Source organism: Canis lupus, chromosome 32, assembly GCF_011100685.1.
Source record: "Canis lupus familiaris isolate Mischka breed German Shepherd chromosome 32, alternate assembly UU_Cfam_GSD_1.0, whole genome shotgun sequence".
NCBI classification, from domain to species: domain Eukaryota; kingdom Metazoa; phylum Chordata; class Mammalia; order Carnivora; family Canidae; genus Canis; species Canis lupus.
In genome coordinates, this window is record NC_049253.1 from 10,187,328 (window position 1) to 10,203,799 (window position 16,472).

A 16,472-nucleotide genomic window follows, 5' to 3' on the forward strand; every position below is an offset into this window, starting at 1 on the left:
AGGATGAAATGCTCACTGCAATAAGTGTACTTACCATCTGTCACCATAAACTTTCAGTTTTAAGATGAATAAGTTCTGGGGATCTAATATACAGCATGGTGACTGTTGTTAACAGTACTGTTATAAACTTGAAATTGCTAAGACAGTAAATCTTAAGTGTTCTCACCACACACACAGAAAAGGTAACCATGTCATATGATGGATATATTAACTAACCCTACTGTGGGTAATCATTTTATAACACATATGTGTGTCATTTATCAATCCATCATCATATTGTACATCTGAAATTTACAGTGTAGTATGTCAATTATATCTCAAAGTTAGGGAGAAAAAAAACCTATGGCAAAAGACTTGTGAGCAATGAAGATATACTGAACACATGCATATATGTAGGTACATACATGTATGCATGTTTAAACACATATGATGTTTGTGCATATAGAGAGAGACAAACTTAGTAGATCTAAGACTAAAAAAAATACAGGAATGTGGTGACAGAACAAAATGTTATATGTTGGGGCACCTAGCTGGCTCAATTTAAAGAGCATGCAACTCTTGATCTCAGGGTCATGAGTTCAAGCCTCATATTGGGGATAGAGATTACTTAAAATAAATAAAAATTAAGAAAAAAATCCCAAACATGTTATATGTCCCACAGTATACAAATGATATAAATATGGGGGATGGGGGGAAGAAGGTGGAAGGTAGTTCTGAATCGCTATTCACCATTTTTAGGAAGGACAAACATCATTGTGGGGAACTGAAAACATGGTCACAATATTTTGCAACTCTTCTCATTAAGAAGTGGAGTCTACTTTTCCTCCCTCTGAATTAGGGCTAATCTTGTGGCTGGCTTTACTCAACAGAATGTGGCAGAAGTAATGGTATGCAGGTTCCAGAACTCAAATCTCAAGAAACCTTGTAGCTATGCCCTTCTGCTCTTGAAATGCTGTCTGTGACTATCATGTAAGGAAGTTAGTTAATCAACGTGGATGGAACTGGAGGGTATTATGCTGAGTGAAGTAAGTCAGTCGGAGAAGGACAATCATTATATGGTTTCACTCATACGGGGAATATAAGAAATTGTGAAAGGGATTATAGGAGAAAGGAGGGAAAATTAGCGGGGAAAAATTAGAGAGGGTGACAGAACACAAGAGACTCCTAGCTCTGGGAAACAAACAAGGGGTTGTGGAAAGGGAGGCGGGCGGGGGGATGGGGTGACTGGGTGACGGGCACTGAGTGGGAGCACTTGACGGGATGAGCACTGGGTATTATACTATATACTGGCAAATCAAACTTCAATAAAAAAATATATACATAAAAAAAAGTGTTGAAAAACCTAGGCACGCCAGTACACTATCTGCACCAACTGCTGGACATAGGAGTGAAGTTCTAGGATATTCCAACCCAGCCAAGTCTCCAGCTAAATGAAGACACATGGGTGAGTCCAGGAAAAACCAGCTGAGGAACTGTCCAACCAACCCACAGAACTATGAAAACTAATGTCATTTTTGTTTTAAACCACAATTAGATAACTGATATACTCACTAAAACTGCTAACGTAACAGAGTGGTAAGTACATTTAACAGGGCAAAGTGAAAACTAAGAAAGATATAATCATCTAAAATTGAGCGACAGAGGGCAGCCTGGGTGGCTCAGCGGTTTAGTGCCACCTTCTACCCAGGGCCTGATCCTGGAGCCTGGGATCGAGTCCCACGTCGGGCTCCCTGCGTGGAGCCTGCTTCCCCCTCTGCCTGTATCTCTACCTGTCTCTCAATCTGTGTCTCTCATGAATAAATTTAAAAAATAAATAAATAAATAAAATAAAATAAGATTGAGCAATGGAGAAAAGGGAAGGGGGGTGGAAGACACAGTAAGTACGAGAGGTAAAGGCCAAACCTCCTATTAAAGATAACTTTCAGGGCAGCCCAGGTGGCTCAGTGGTTTAGTGCCATCTTGGGTCCAGGGCCTGATCCTGGAGACCCGGGACTGAGTCCCACATCAGGCTCCCTGCATGGAGCCTGCTTCTCCCTCTGCCTGTGTCTCTGCCTCTCTCTCTTCTCTGTGTCTCTCATGAATAAATAAATAAAATCTTAAAAAAAAAAAATCAGAACTGTCCAACAACAAAAATATATATAAAAAAGATAACTTTCAAAACTATTTTAAAAAAATACTTTCTTAAAACCATCAAAGACCTAATGTGCTATTAATGAATTTTTCTGAGCTAAAATAAAATCTCTAAGAAACTGAAAACTCAGAGAAATAGCCAACACTCAAAGTTGCTTTCACTTTCTGCTACAGACCTGATCTGCAGTTTTCTGTGGCTTTGCAGGGTATGGGAACCAGAAGACACATGCCAGGACATACCGGATGGGGTACCTGATAAGACATCCTGGACTTCCACTTTTAAGAGAGTGCTCTGCAGGGTTATAACTTCAGGGTAAGGATAAACCAGGAATCTGGTCCTTACAAACACCAGCGGCTTTGGTTCAGAACATTCATAGTCCAGTGAGTCTGGAGTCTGGACTTGAATTAGTGCAATAAGCTGGTAGTACCAGAGGCACTTGGCAGAAGGAAACAAAACACCTCAATCAAGAACAATTCCATCATCCTAGGCCTCCAACTATTCCCACAGTTACTTTTTCAAAATCAATTCCACACATAAAGGTAAAGATAAGTAGTTTAACAGGGCCCTTCTCTGTTCCAGAACATTAAAGCCACTCTCCAACCTGTTTATAATCCTTCAAAATGCTGCCAGTGCTTCAGGGTGAAGAAAAAAAACAACTTACCCTCAACACTTCCTAACACGGCTAACGAGGCCTGGAATGATTCTAAGTCCCTAGCCTTATCCTAGCCTGTTATCCTCTAGCTTCACTGGTCATCTTCCAGTCCCTTGAACTTGTCATGCTCTCTCCCAGTAAAGAGGAATACACTTACTCCCTGCTTTGACGTCACAAACTTTTTTAGTAAAATTGGTATAGATGAGAGTTTATGTGATACATATAGGCATATACACATACACATGTAAAACCATAATAAAATACCCATGAACTCAGCATCCAGTTGTGAAAATAAACACTTCCAAAACTGCTGACGCTGTCAGTGTACTACTCCTCACAGAAGTCCTCCCTCCTGGATTGCTTATTATTCCCTTGCTTTTGTTTTTAAATAGTTAGCCACACACACAAGTATTCCTAAACATTATTTTTGCTTGTTTTTTTTTTTTTTTAACTGAGTAATGATACCATTCTTCATGCATTCTTCCATGACTTCCTATGTTACATTTCTGGGATTCCCTCATGTAAATGAGTATAGCCCTGTATCACATTTTCACTTCTGTTCAGCAGTCCATTGCAAGGATATAATTGATCTATCCATTCCACTATAATGACTTTTGAGTTTCCACTTTTTGTTTTCACAAACAGTGCTGCTATAAATATTCATGAACACATCTCTGGTGCAGATATAGGTGTTTCCTCAGGGCAGAGCTTCTCAAAGTGTGTGCTATAGCTCAAATGGGTATGAGGTGTGCAGTAAGGGACTCAGAATCCCGTCTGTGGGCAGCCTGTGGGAAATAAGCTCTTTTTGGCCCAGAGAGAAGACTAGTCCTTTTGGCCCAGTATCCCAAACAAATGTCACCATTTCTTGTAAGTTCTGTACATCTAAACAGGACGTAGTGCTCTAGAGGCTTCCTATTCAAGTGTAGTCCCTAGGTTGCCAACATCTCTTACAAACACGATGAAAATGTAGAATCTTAGGCCTGGCTACACTATATTTGATGAATAAGAACGAGCATTTTTGCAAGTCTGGGTGACTCATGCACCAAATTTTAGAAGTGGAATGGCTATATTTTGGGGTATGGCCATCTTCAATTCCACTAATGCCAAATTCTTCTAAAATATTAAACCAATAAATCCTCCTATCACAACAAGTGTCTAAGAGTCTCCTGTTACTCCACATCCTTGACAATGGTATAGTCAGACTTTCAAATGTTTATCATTTTGTGACTAGGTATAAAAAGATATCCCATTCTAGTTTTAATTTTCTTTTCTTGATTATTCATGAAGTTGAGTATGTTTTCGTTTCATCTTGTTTTCTTCTTCGGTTGTTGGTCTTTTTCTTACTAATTTGTATGTGTTATTTGTATATTCTGGATAAATACTATAAGTATTTTTTTCAGGCACCCCCAGTGCCACCTTCAGCCCAGGGTGTGATCCTGGAGACTTGGGTTTGAGTCCCACATGGGGTTCCCTGCGCAGAGCCTGCTTCTCCCTTTGCCTGTCTCTCTCTCTGTCATGAATAAATAAATAAAATCTTTAAAAAAAAAAAAAAAGTATTTTTTTCTCCTAGTTCCCGGCTTATCTTTTTGTTTTCTTCATGTCTTTCAATGAAGAAAAGTTCTTAATTAGAAATTAGTCAAGTTGAGCATGTTTACTCCTTATAACTATAATTTATTGTATGTGCATTGTCCTTAAGAAACCCTTCACTACTCCAAGTTTCTAGAAGTAGTCTTCCATACTTTCTCTGAAAACTTTTTAAATTTTGCCTTTTAAATATTTATTTTGCCTGCAGTTTATTTTACACATGAAGAATTCTTAAGGTTGCAGCTCAACTATCAAATATCAGGGAAAGCTGAGAATTTTGCTTTTCCTCAGGCACATCAATACCCCAAGATGACAGATATTAACTTACCAGTAACTAGATCTTGATGTTATGTATACTGTGGATTTTTATTTAGGATTATATAGATATTTATTATTGTTTTTTTATACGTAGTTTTTGAAATGCTTTTTGTTTTATAAAATTGCCCAGAGTAAAAACACCATTAATCAGATAGTACTATTTCATAATATGCTATTAATATGTGATTTTCATTAAGGAAAAAAGTAAAATTAATTTTAATGAAAATAATTTTCTGGCAAAATTCTACATTTTTGCAAGATTTTTCTTGCTAATTTATAAAATTATATACTTTTCAAAGCAAAGGTATAGTAAAAAAATTAATAAAATGATTTTAAATGAAATTTTAGTACTCATCTTGCTATCAAAGATGGGTATCTTTACATCCCAAAGTCACACATTCAACTAACTTCATCTCAAACTACAAAAAGACTTCTAAACTTTCAGAGATTTATCTGTAGTAATGGTCCTAATGAAATGACACTTTTTACACAGGAGCCAAAATTTTACCCTAAGTTAACAACAAGTAAACATAACACCCAAGACATACATACTTGAGACAGACATTTTTTTCTTTTTAGACCTTTTATTTTTTAAAGATTTTAATTACTTACTTGACAGAGAGAGAAAAACTGAGAAAGACATGCACAAGCAGGGGGAGTGGCAGGCAAAGGGAGAAGGAGAAGCAGGATCCCCCTGAGCAGGGAACCAGATGCGGGAGCCTGGGATCATAACCTGAGCCGAAGGCAGATGCTTAACCAACTGAGCCACCCAGGAGCCCTGGAATAGACCTTTTAATAATAATAATAATAATAATAACAATAATAAATTTGAAGTTCTAGTGCTGAATTATACTGACATGTTCTTATAAAAAAGCAAATGAAATAACCATTTAAAGTTCTCTTTTAGGGGCAGCCCCAGTGGTTCAGTGGTTTAGCGCCGCCTTGAGCCCAGGGCCTGATCCTGGAGACCCAGGATCGAGTCCCATGTCGGGCTCCCTGCATGGAGCCTGCATCTCCCTCTGCCTCTCATGAATGAATGAATGAATGAATGAATGAATAAATAAATAAATAAAATCTTAAAAAAAAAAAAGTTATTTTTTAGGAACGCCTGGGTGGCTCAGTGGTTTGGCGCCTGCCTTCGGCCCAGGGCGTGATCCTGGAGTCCCGGGATGGAGACTCACATCGGGTTCCCCTCGAGGAGCCTACTTCTCCCTCTGCTGAGTCTCTCTGCCTCTCTCTGTCTCTCTCATGAATAAATAAAATCTTAAAAGAAAAACTCCAATTGTTTTTGTCAATTCCTCGAGGGTTGACTTTCACACAAAACTATGTTTAATATCTAAGATTATTATTCTAATGTGAATATTATTTAAGGGCATCCAAAGCAATTAAAAGTTGTCTTTCTAGAAAATTTAATTCAATATTCCCATGGCTGCCAAACTTTGTACCTAGGCACCCAAGTCACCCTTGCAAAAATTCACAGGATTCTAAGGGATGTTTTATTTTTTTAATGAATTCGGTTTATTACGTTCCAATATAGTACATTTATGTATTAAGATTAAGTGGGTTTTATTTAGTAAAAGTAACATAAGTTAACCAAAAAATTACAAATTTCAACAGTTTCATGTTATTTAGTGTATCATACAAAATAGTTCCTATTTAATGATTATCCTAGGTATGTATGTGGTGCTTATGATACCTGTAAGCACTTGCACGTGTAGAGAATTTCAGGATGGATACACAAAAAATTGCTAACTGTGATTATCTCTAGAAATCAGTGGCCAAAACTTCTAGTGCTGAAAATCTTTACTTTCAGTTTTTTCATTATAAAAAACTACCAAGGGTATTTAAAATTTCTAAGAGAAACACAGTGATATCTGCAAATACTTTATGAACTATTACTACTAAGTTCCTTGAGGCACCATGAAAAAAAAAATATTGATACACATCAACTCAACTGAGAAAATTTGGGAACTTCTATAATATTTAATTTCAAAGTATGTTTTAAAAGTAACCTCTTTATTTCCTTTGAAATGGTAAAAAAAAAAGTGTCAAATTAACCTGAGATATATTAGTCAAACTCTAAACTATAATTAAAAATTAACAATCTAGAGGCAAAACCCACCCCCCTATTTGACATGAATTAATTTCTAAAATTATATTTGTTATGGCTTTCACAGTATAGCAAAAGGATTAAAAGAATGGAAATATATCCCATCTCTCTCTATAAAGGACTAATTACTAATTATTCAAATAGAAGGTAATTTTGTAATTATTTTTATTCTTTATTCAATATTTTTTTCAGAGATATCACTTCCTAATTAGGGATTCTGTTCATTAGCCAAGTGTCCCATATTTCCCTGATCCTACATCTCTGTATAATTGGTTCCATTCAGGGTCCCATCCCCATCTCAGAAATAAGAGGAATTATTTGTATTTCTTTTTTTTGTCACAAAGTCACAAAATCCTTAAGTCAGAGGGACCTTAGGATAAGCTGATCTGTAAAAAGACTGCTGCAGAAGAGAGAAAGAAAACAATTTCTAGGGAACAGAAAGCCCTGGTTCTGAGAATGGAAGGCTGGGAGTCAAAGAAAGACCTCAAGGACAAACTCGGGTTTCTTTTTTTTTTTTTTTTAAAGACTTTATTTATCTATTCATGAGAGACACAGAGAAAGGCAGAGACATAGGCAGAGAGAGAAGCAGGCTCCCCGGAATCACAACCTGAGCTGAAGGCAGACGCTCTACCACTGAGAGTCTTAGGTGCTCCTGTTTTTGTTTTGCTTTTTTAAAGATTTTATTTATTTGTTCACTAGAGACACAGGGAGGCAGAGGGAGAAGCAGGCTCCCTGCGTGGAGCCTGATGAGGGACTCGATCCCAGGATCATGACCTGAGCCAAAGGCAGCCACTCAACCACTGAGCCACCCAGGTGTCCCCAAACTTGGTTTCTAACATTAATGACCACAAGCAGGCAACCCAATTTGGATAGCTTTCCTCATTTGTAAAACAAAAAGAAACAGAATTTGAATTTTTACTAGGTATCATAAGATCAAGTCAGAAATAGAGATTCCCCAGACCATCCTGAAGATTCTATTCTAGCTCAGTAAGTAAGGTTGAAGATCACAATCTGTGCCAGTGATTTTGATGCACAGCCAGATTTGGGAATGGTGACAGATGTTTTAAGTTGATTTACCCAAAACCCAGTCAATGCCAACCCCTTCCTTTCTTGCCTGCCTCTATCATGAAGGCTACAAAGTTAGGTATTCATTTTCTAACCTTCCCTAAAATAAGGGTCTGTCTTTTAAAACAGCTTTGGCAAATGATATGGCAAGTCTGTCAGTACCACTACCCCATCTTCCTTCCTTTCCCTTCCTCCTGCTTCTAATTCTGACTTGATGTCTACAGGTACAGAAGTTATTCTGTTTCTATAAACCAACATGCAAAGGATGGTAGAGTAGCGAGGAAAAAGACACTGAAGACACTGGGATCCACTACATCTACCTAGACTTGTTATGTGAGAAAAATACCACCTTTTTTGTTCAAACTACTATTAGCTGTTTGCAGCCAAGTGTTTCTAAATAACAGCAGTGAAAGAATAGATGTTCTCAAATGTATGGTTCACATATAATATTTCAAAGTTCTAATTTTAAACAATCTAACTGTTCAAGGAAGAATACTATTCTATGGCATCCTTGACTTTTATGGCTATTTGGACTCTGATAGACAATTCAAAGACATCGTTCAGAAAACTACAACAGCTTGACCAGTTCCCATTCTTTACCTACACTTTCATTCAATTCAAGCATATTTTGTTAAGTTCAAGCTCACAAGCTGAATTAAAATGAGTGTAAGAAAAAAAAATAAGAAAAAAAATAAAAAAATAAAATGAGTGTAAGATATAGAAACCCTACACTAAAATGACCCGATAACTTACAAACATAATTTTCAAACTAATAGATTTAACTACATCTTGCTTTAGGAAGGTCAGAAGGACTAATCACAAAAGTATTCTTCATGCATCTTTCTCCCACTTCCCCACCCTTCATCCTAATTTACCAATTTGGGAAGATAAAACATAAGCTTTAGTATGTATTCCTATGCATTATATACATATACAGTATCTTCTGTGAGCATTACTAATAGGTGCTCACTTAAGAGAAATCAGTGTGGTATTCTACAGTAAGGCTCTAGCTGAACAGTAACAAGTTTGAACAATATAAAACAATATAAAAAAGAAAGTAGTGGCTAACAAAGCATATACCCAAAGAGACCCTCCCATTTTGCCCCACACCTAACTCCTACTAAAGACAACTACTGCAGTGCCATAAAATACATCAATAAATATTGACTGAGATCCCGGTCATGACAAGGAACACAGCTCTGTGCAAGGTAGATGGTTAGGTGGCTAACTGAATAGGTGAAGGGAAACAGTTCAGGCAGATGTTGCAAAATACTGCAATAAATAAAGCAAAGAAACTACAAAGGTGAGCTAATTTTCAATTTGTCTATTAGGCAATACCATCTTAAACCTTCATGCAAATAAAAACCTGATTGGAAATGGCACTGATTTTTAGCCATGCTTTGGTGAACTCTTCATTCAACCTACCAGTATTTGTTGGGTTGCTGTTGGGTGTAGCCAGGGAGCCAGTGTGGTTTCGGGTGAGATTATCTTGGGCTGACGGAAGGCCTGAAGCTGACCACGAGAGAGTATTGCATCCTGAAAGACCCTGCTGCTGGTGGTATTGGTGTGACGGAGGAGGTGGGAGGGGTGCTGGATGACTGATGGCTGTACTGTGACCAGGAAAGGAATCCTCTCTGACAGGCCCAACAGTTGGAGCATTCTGTGAGGTAAACATTTGCTGCCCATATGGATCACCAGCAGGCAGAGAAGGATATGAAACACTGGGATATGCAGCATTAGAAACAGTTGACATAGCATAGTGACCACAAGTAGAGGGAAATCCCTGAGAAGCAACAGAAGAGTTGGCAGGATACATGGCTGGACTACTGTAGTGATTCACAAAAGGGGAGTACGGCTGGGAGGCACTCGTATGCAAATGGGATGTTGATGACGTGGCACCCTGGAAAGATCCCGGAGTGGATCCCACAATATGAGGGGCAGGAGGACCCCTGCCATACATCTGCTGTGCTCCTGGTTGTTGGTTTGCTGTATTAGGAGTCACCATATTTTGTGTCGGTACTGTATAGAGACCAGAGTAGTAATCACCACATTGGCTATCCAATGGCAAAGAGGTCATTTTCCCAGGTCCTTGAGGATAATGTCCTGAGGGAGCAATATAGTTTTGAGGATGCAATCCATACCCTGATGGAATCTGCATTTGATTTTGTGCTGGACCTGAAAAAGAAAAGCAAACATTTATAGGCATTTGCATAGAGAAAATTAATTTTTAAGCATAGCTCCCATCAAATGTTACCCTAATTAATTTACTTCTCCATAACCCCAAATTGTCAAAAAAGACATACACTGTTACAGACCCACTGTGGTAGCATAGCCTCCAAGATGGGCCCCAGTGATCCCTACCTCCTGGTATTCATACCTTGTGTGTAAATTTACAACCTCTCACAACATACCAAGACTGATTTGTGTGACCAATAGCATATCACAGAGGTAATGATATATCACTTTCAAGATTAGCCTAATCTTGGGTGCTGGCTCCCTGTCAGATCACTCAGTTTGAACAAAGTTGCCAAGCTATGAAGAACCCTATGGAAAAATCCATGAGGCAAAGAACTGAACTCTGGCCAACAGCCAAAGAGAAACTGGGGCCTGCCAACAATCACATCAGTGAGCTTGGAAGTACATCCTTCATACCCACAGAGTCTTAAGAAAACTAGAGCCCCAGTTGATAGCTTGACTACAATCTCATGACATCCAAAGTCAGAACCACCCAGCAAGGCTGCTCCTAAGTTCCTGTCCCTCAGAAACTATGAGATTAAATATCTGTCATATAAGTCGATAACTTTTGGGGTATTTTGTTATACAGCAATAGATAACTACTATACCCAGCACAGATGAAGTGTAAACCTTTTTTTATCAGCTTTTTAAAAAAATATAAAAGTAACAATATACCTACTGTAAAAACAAAAATTCAAACAGTGAAGAACATAAAGTAAAATGTACAATTCCCCCTTTCCCTAGTAGCTGATATCCTTCTTCCCACATGTAGCTATACTTAACGGTTTCCTGTGTATCCTTCATGACACAAATCAGCAACCTGCTTTTCTTTTACTTAATGTGCCTGAATATCCTTCTGTTAGCATATATAAATCGTCATCATTCTTCTAAAAATCTAAACAGCATTTCTTAGAAATGTAACATTTACTAAATTTCCGTTGATGAGAGGAGTGAATTTATATTTATGAGGTTAACCTCTGTGATGAATCTGTAGGATAAGTTCCTAGAAGTGAAACTTGAGAGTTCAAAGGGTTTGTGTTTTGAAATTGACAATTATTGCCAAATATCTCTTCAAAAAGTCTATCAATTTATACCTCCTATAAATAATGTTTAGGACTGCCTCATCTTTCCAACATTGAGTAGCATTTCAGTCTTTGCCAATCTGATAGGGGAGAAAAATTCCAGGTACTTACTTAACTTTAAGTAATGCTAAGAATCTTCCCAAATATTTCTTAGCTACTAATGTGTCTTTCTTTATTATTTGCTCTTTTTCCACAGAGTTGTGCTTTCCATAATGATTTATAAATGTTCTTGTGTACTAAGAAATTTAACCTTATGTTATTATTATGTACTACATATATTTTTGCTTGGGTTACTGTTTTCTGACTTTGTTCTTTTTTATACAGTAAAATCTTTCTTTCATGCTTGGTAAATGTTTGTTTTCTGTTTCGTTTTAAAGATTTTATTTATTTATGAGAGACACACAGAGAAAGGCAGAGACAGACAGAGGGAGAAGCAGGCTCCCTGTGGGAAGCCTGATTCAGGACTTGATCCCTGGACCCCAAGATCACAACCTGAGCCAAAGGCAGAGGCTCAACCACTGAGCCACCCAAGTTGCACCAATAAATTTTTAAATCATACTTAATAGAGCCTTCCCCATTCTAATATTACATAAATATACACTCATGTTTTCCTCTAATGCTTTCATTCCTTTCATTGACATATATCCGTATCTTTGAACACTATAGAATATATTTTTATCAATATCATTCATATTAACATTAATCTTAGAATTATATTTATTATAAATATTAAACATATTACATTATGTGCCACTCGCTGTCCCTTGAAGTAAATGATATCATTATATTCACTCTACAAATCAGGCAAATGAGGCACAGAAGTCCTTTTAATACAGTCACATATTTAGGACATACCAGGACTAAGATAAATTAAGTAGTCTGGCTCAAATCCATGCTTTTAAACAATCCGTTACCCCATACTATACTAAAGTCTGGCTGGCTTTCCTTAGCCCAGCAAATGATCAATAGTTCCCAAACAATGGAATTCCAGTCTTGGGTCCAATGAAGAGTAAATTTTTTCCTAGAATCTAATTTTCCTATGTTGTGGAAGGAATTCATTATCTGTGCCATACTTCAAATGAAAGTGTAATAAAAAAAAATATTCACGAGCTATTTCAAGTTCTCTGGCACAAAGGAAGTGCCACTGTATTCCTTGCTATAATAATGTATACAAATATAAAACATAAAAATTTTTTAAAAATTAAAAAAATAAAACATAAAAATATAAAAACATTCTTTATAAAAGATATATGAATAGGGCTTATCTTTCCTTTTTTTTTTTTTTAAAGATTTTATTTCATTAGACAGAGAGACAGAGGCAGAGAGAGAGAAGCAGGCTCCAAGCAGGGAGCCCCACGTGGGACTGGATCCCGGGTCTCCAGGATCACACCTTGGGCTAAAGGCAGGTGCTTAACCCCTGAGCCACCCAGGCGGCCTGGGCTTATCTTTCCTTATTCTGGTTCAATTTCTACTCAATAATGTAGTGGGATCTTAATTTTGGTCACATAAATACGTATTCTATGGCAGAAAAAAGCTAACTTATGTAATCAAACTGTAAGGAAAAAATGACATCCATACTATTTTAATTCCAAGAAATATACAAAGAACCCAAACTAACACCATTTTACTGGGTGCATACTTTTCTTTTCTTATAGGATATTTTACATGGTCAGAGAAAGAATTTATTTACTTAAAAGGAAAAGAGTCTGATAGGAAACTTTCATTAACATGCCAAAAAAATGTGAAATATTCTCCTTCCCTTAAATACACAAAGATGGTTTGCTACTTTTTTTTTTTTTTAAGATTTTATTTATTTATTCATGAGAGACAGAGAGAGAAAGAGGCAGAGACATAGGCAGAGGCAGAAGCATGCTCCCGGTGGGCAGCCTGATGTAGGACTCAGTCCCAGGACCCCTGGGATCATGACCTGAGCTGAAGGCAGCCGCCCAACCACTGAGCCACCCACCTGCCCCGGTTTGCTACTTTTGACTTCAGTCTCTGAAAACTCTACGCTAGTAAGACTCTATCAGTCAAGAGAAGAGCCAGGTCAGAATTAGAGAAATCTATTTAAATATCTATCCACTTAATAAATGTGGTTCATTCATCCATGCTACATGATCTAAAAACAGGGAAATAATCATCAGTACGTCCAAGCTACTCAAAATGTCATTCTTCTAAAACTAACAGGAATATTTTACCTAGATGCTAAAATTTATCAGACGTGAACTACCTACCAGAGGAAACCTTTTTACTTCTCAGTCCATCAAAGAAAGTACTTACTTTGGGGGAATGTGAATTATGTGTTGATACTCACTATTTTTTATTCTATATCAAGATCTAAATGTTTGAAAAGCATGTGAAAATAATTTGGTCAAATGATAAATGAATCAAGACTCCTTTGGAAGTAAAATATTTCCTTTCAAATATTTTAAATCAATTTTCAAAAGCCTCTACTTAAAAAAAAAAACATAAGGATCAGCTTAAATGAAAAGAAAATGGTATCTAGGACAAATAAAATATTTTTAAAAACTTTGTCTTATTGTGATCTAATAGGAAACACATTTTCTTCAACTTTAAAATTTAGAGTACAATACCAACACTAACATTAAAGTTTTATTTTTTATGTATATATTAAAAACAGCCTGGCAAATACTACAAATACACAGGTTACATATACCTATGCTCTTTTATCTTCAACACAATCTATAGAGTAAATTATGGACATTTCATTAGTATTAGCAGTTTCATTTGCCCGTATTTCCTATAATTTCCTCAGCAATTGTGGCAGTTTTAAAACATGGTCCCCAAATTCTTTGATACTGTGCTGATAAAAGGGTGAAATCTGTCTACTTCCCTTGAATTTGAGAAGGCTTATAACAGCTTCCACAAATAAAGAATGGCAGAAGCGAAGCTTTGTGATTCCCCTGCTTAATCAGAGACAATTCAATTTCTATGTTGTTTGATGGAATATCTGCATGTGGATGGATCCCTGAACATAGCTAGCTATGTAGGAAGGCCAGTTATTTCACAGCTGCCAAGGTCTGGAAAAGTCAAACCTCATGAAGAGGTCACCTTTAGGCATCCAGATTTGAAGTCTGAGTCATTCTAGCCCAAGTACCAGACATATGAATAAATGAACCTTCCAGATCATTCCAAACTTCGGCCATCAAAATACCTTGGAGTCTTCCAAGCTGAGATCCTAGACATCACAGCACAAAGCTATCTTGGCCTTGTCCTGTACAAATTCCTCATCAACAGAATCTGTGAGCTTAATAAAATAGCTGTTTTCAACCATTAAGTTTTGGAATAATTTGTTACGTAGCAATAGCAACTAAAAATAGCAACTAATTACTATTTTTAAAAGTTCAGAATCCAGATTCTAGAACTGAAAAAAATCCATCTTTACTTAACATAAAAATGCATTATATTCTTAAAAGTCCAGACATCTCAGTTTCAATAATTCTTACAAAAGAAAACATTGTCTTCAGATAAGTTAAACATAATATGTGTATATATGTACAGAATGCACTAAGTTGTTCTATTCTGTTAGAAAAATAGTTCCTTCCTAGAATATATTATTTGAGAGCTGTAAGGTGTAAGATAAAAAAAAAAAAAAAAAAAACTGAATCAGGTACACCAGTTAAGAATGAAAGAACAAAACAACTAAGGGTTGAGAACTGGGTCTATCACGAGTGGTAAAAACACCTGGAATCATTTACATGCGCTACAGACCTGTACTATCCAAATGGCAGTCCCTAGTGACACATGGCTACTACATACTAGAATATAGCTAATTTGATTTGAGAAGTGCTTTAAGATACATTGGATTTTAAAGAAATAGTATAAAAAATAAGATATTTTAGTAATTTTTAATATTGAACACATGTTAAAATGAGAACTTTTTATATATTGTGATAATTGGATAAAATGAAATTGACTTTACTTCTTTTTGCTATTTAAAATTACATATGCAGCTTGCATTCAATTCCTGTTGAATACAATTATAATACAGAAAAATACAAAGAGAAAGGAGAATATCAGTATGTATGGAAGGCTTTCAACCTAGGCCTAAACATTTAAGTTGGACATTAGAAACATTAATTATAAAAGTATTTTGAGGTACTACCACATTTCATTAATGCTATCGATTTCTTAAAAAAAAAAAGAAAGAAAGAAAAATAAGTGGCTTTCTGGGATAGTTTAGATGCACATCTTTCTTTGGATTCAAATGGTTCTGCAGCATATAAGAAAAGACTGCTGGGGGCAGCTCCGGTGGCGCAGCAGTTTAGTGCCGCCTGCAGCCCCGGGTGTGATCCTGGAGACCAGAGAGGAGTCCCAGGTAAGGCTCCCTGCATGGAGCCTGCTTTTCTCTCTGCCTCTCTCTCTCTGAATAAATAAATTTTTTAAAAAATCTTAAAAAAAAAAAAAGGAAAGACTGCTGGTATTTTGATGCTTCTAAAGTAGAGAGAGACAAAGGCTATGGAGGAAAGAAGAAACTAGTTACAGACATGGATGGTCAAATTTTTGAAAAATAACTCTAAGTATTTTTCTTATTACAGATGTTATATATAATCATTGCAAAAAGAGGTACAGGAAATTATCAGATAAAAATCATCCATAATCATATTACCTGAGATAACTATCAATATTCCGATGCATAGATACCCAATAATTTCTTTTTGGTTTTACCTAATTTAAACAAAAGTAGAATTATAATGTACATTATTAAATGATCTGTTTATGAAAAAAAAAAAAAAAGATCTGTTTATGTAGCCTGACTTGAATATCTTTCCATCATATAAAACTATATTTACAGAATGACAGGATTAAAAAAAGAAAGAAAAAAGAAAAGCCTAGAACTAATAATTGAATTTATCAGTCACAAGATACAAGGTCAATATGTAAGAGTCAAATGCACTTTTCAAACTCAATAATGAACATACAGGATTTAAAATTTTTTTTTTAGAACAATACTATTTATAACATCACAAAAAAGTACTTAAAATGCTAAAAACTACACAACACTGGTGAAAGAAATGAAGGATTTCGTTAAATAAATGGAATGATATATTTGTGGACTAAAAGACTTGGTATGAAGATACAAACTATCTCAGTTTCAATCTTTAAATTGTAATGCAATCCCAATACAAATACCAATAGCAAATACCAAATACCAATATTCATATTTATAGGTATCAACAAGCTGATTCTAAAATTTCTATGGAAAGGCAAAATCTCAAAAACAAAAACTCTGAAAAAGAACAGTTGGGTCTTATACTACGCAATTTCTTTTCC

General features: G+C 36.2%; 1 protein-coding gene across 3 annotated transcripts in view; it reads right to left on the bottom strand.

Moving 5' to 3' along the window:
* SEC24B (SEC24 homolog B, COPII coat complex component) overlaps window positions 1–16,472 on the bottom strand; it is a 94,903-nt gene that overhangs the window by 63,438 nt on the left and 14,993 nt on the right. For all 3 annotated transcript variants that reach the window (XR_005382654.1, XM_038581922.1, XM_038581921.1), the window contains exon 2: window positions 9,286–10,035. Coding sequence is in view for 2 of the 3 variants with exons in the window: in XM_038581922.1 (XP_038437850.1) it covers window positions 9,286–10,035 (750 nt within the window). In the remaining variant the exon portion in view is untranslated. The remainder of the gene's footprint in view (window positions 1–9,285; window positions 10,036–16,472) is intronic.